Here is a 2,172-nt window from a genome sequence, read left to right as displayed (position 1 = left end):
AGGTCCCTTCCGACCCTAGAAACTATGAAACTATGATTTGGAGATTTGGCCGCTACCAAATCAGCCAAATCTCTGAATCAAACAGGCCCCACCCACTCTCTGAGCCCCATCAATGGTTGCCCAGCCTGGCCCCACCATCCCGGCTCTTTAAAAAAAAATAAATAAATAAAAGCCCCACATTCACTGGCTCCTGCCAGGCAAGGGGACGATTTCCACTGCCCCACACTGTCCCGCACTGAGTGCAGGGTCTCTACCACGATCCCCAATCCCCTGCCCACTCTCCTGGCTCTTTAAAAAAAAATGTCCCGTTTAACCAGCTGCTGCCATGTGTGTGTGTGGAGGGGTATCTGCTCTACGCTGCATGGGGATGCTCTGCCATGAGCCCCCAGAAGTCCTAATGGCAGCTGCAGCAGCCAATGAGTGTGGGGCTTGTTTCTTTCTTTCTTTTTTTTAAAGAGCCGGAAGCTGGGGCTGGGTTGGGCAGCCATTGATGTAACCATATGCAAGCCTTCATGATGATTATAAAATATTGTGATGATATGGACCTGCTTACACCATTTTTCAGGTTCAAATTCTAATTTAAGTACTTGAACATTCACTACTCAAATTCATTGCTCAAGTTACGAGGGGGTATGTATGTGTGTATAACCCATACTTATGCTTCAAATTAGGTGCAGCATATAACCATCTAATCCTATTTGCATAATATTCCAGGTCAAGAATAAAATGCCATTCTTTAATGGGACTAGGATTAATGGCATGTACTCTGGTGGTACTGATCACATAGTAGGGCAGCTAGGTAGGGCAGTCATTGATGGGGCTGGGAGAGTGGGCAGGTTTCAGGGTACCACTCTGGAGAGCTGGGGGAGCAGGCAGGGTATGGGGCCTGGTGGGGGTCCCCCATGGTCCCCTCTCCCCTCCTCCAGCCCCTCCCCCACCCCCTACTTACCGGCATGGAGTCCAGGTCCAGCTATTTGCAGTGGCAATCGGGGACTGCCCAAACCTCCGAAGCTCTCTGAATCTTTTTCAAATTGATTTGGAAAGCTTTGAATCAATTTGGACCTTTTTTTTGGTCTCACAGTTCAATTTAGATTTGGAGATTTGGCTGCCATATCAGGCCAAATCTCCTCCAAATCAAATCAGCATCCGAAGCATTGCACAGCCCTAATGCATAGCCCAATACTATTGTAGCCACTGGCATATGATAGTTATGTCTGCTGTGCTTGTAGAAATTATACAGACAGTATGGTCAGCTCCTATGAAATTTGACTATAATCATAGGAATGCTGATTTATTTTAGTACTTATTAGAAATGTAAACAGCCTTGAAACTGCTTTGTTACACCTAATGTGGTTGTATTTATTTTATCAGCTGAGATAAAAAAACAAACAGTTTTTTGGCCAAGGGCTGAAAAGTTATAATTATATTCTCACAGAATGAATGATGCATTAAAAAACCAAAACGTTTAATAAATTTATTAGGATTAAAGTCTTGTGAAATATAATTCATATTTCTTATTATTATATATTTATACTATTATATATTTAAAAGAAGAAAACAAACCTGAGCTTCTGCATTTTATGTTTACAGGAGCTTCATCAGAATGATCTGGGCAATCAAAGTCCCCATCACACTGCCACTGAGAATTTAAGAGACATCTTCCATCAGCACAACTGAATTCTCCAGGACTACAATGACGGTACCCTGAAATAGCGTAATAAAAGATTTATTGCTTCATATTTTGTGTACACACATATTTTAGTATGGTGTTATAACAGCATTAATACAAATAAAAATATAGACATATAAAGAGATATATACAAACACTTGTTGACATATTGTTTCATTTCAATATATAGTATAAATTCTATGTGTATACAATAATCTATATATTTTCAAAAAAGATCAACAAATAGTTAAGGGAGTTTCTCCAAGCTCTGACATAGTCATAAATCTATTGTTTTTCTTCTTTAGAGTAAATGTAGCTTTCTGAAGACATTACATAAGAATGTAATATGTATGCAGTTCAGTAAGGAGAAATGCAGAGTGCTTCATCTGGGGAGAAGCAACATGAATATAGGTTAGGAGATGTCCTGTCCAGCTTGATAACTGAAAGGGACCTTGGGGCTATGGTTGATCACAGAATGAACATGAGCTGCCAGCATGATGCTG

General features: G+C 40.7%; 1 protein-coding gene across 1 annotated transcript in view; it reads right to left on the bottom strand.

Moving 5' to 3' along the window:
• Positions 1–2,172, bottom strand: part of LRP1B (LDL receptor related protein 1B) — a 2,002,088-nt gene that overhangs the window by 381,501 nt on the left and 1,618,415 nt on the right. The window contains exon 53 of the mRNA XM_019522796.1: positions 1,564–1,704. Within this exon, the coding sequence (XP_019378341.1) occupies positions 1,564–1,704 (141 nt within the window). The remainder of the gene's footprint in view (positions 1–1,563; positions 1,705–2,172) is intronic.

This window comes from Gavialis gangeticus, unplaced genomic scaffold (assembly GCF_001723915.1).
Source record: "Gavialis gangeticus isolate Ggan-Ray unplaced genomic scaffold, GavGan_comp1, whole genome shotgun sequence".
NCBI lineage: Eukaryota > Metazoa > Chordata > Crocodylia > Gavialidae > Gavialis > Gavialis gangeticus.
Note: the sequence above shows the minus strand (reverse complement) of the source record. Positions and strands in the feature narration are given on the sequence as shown.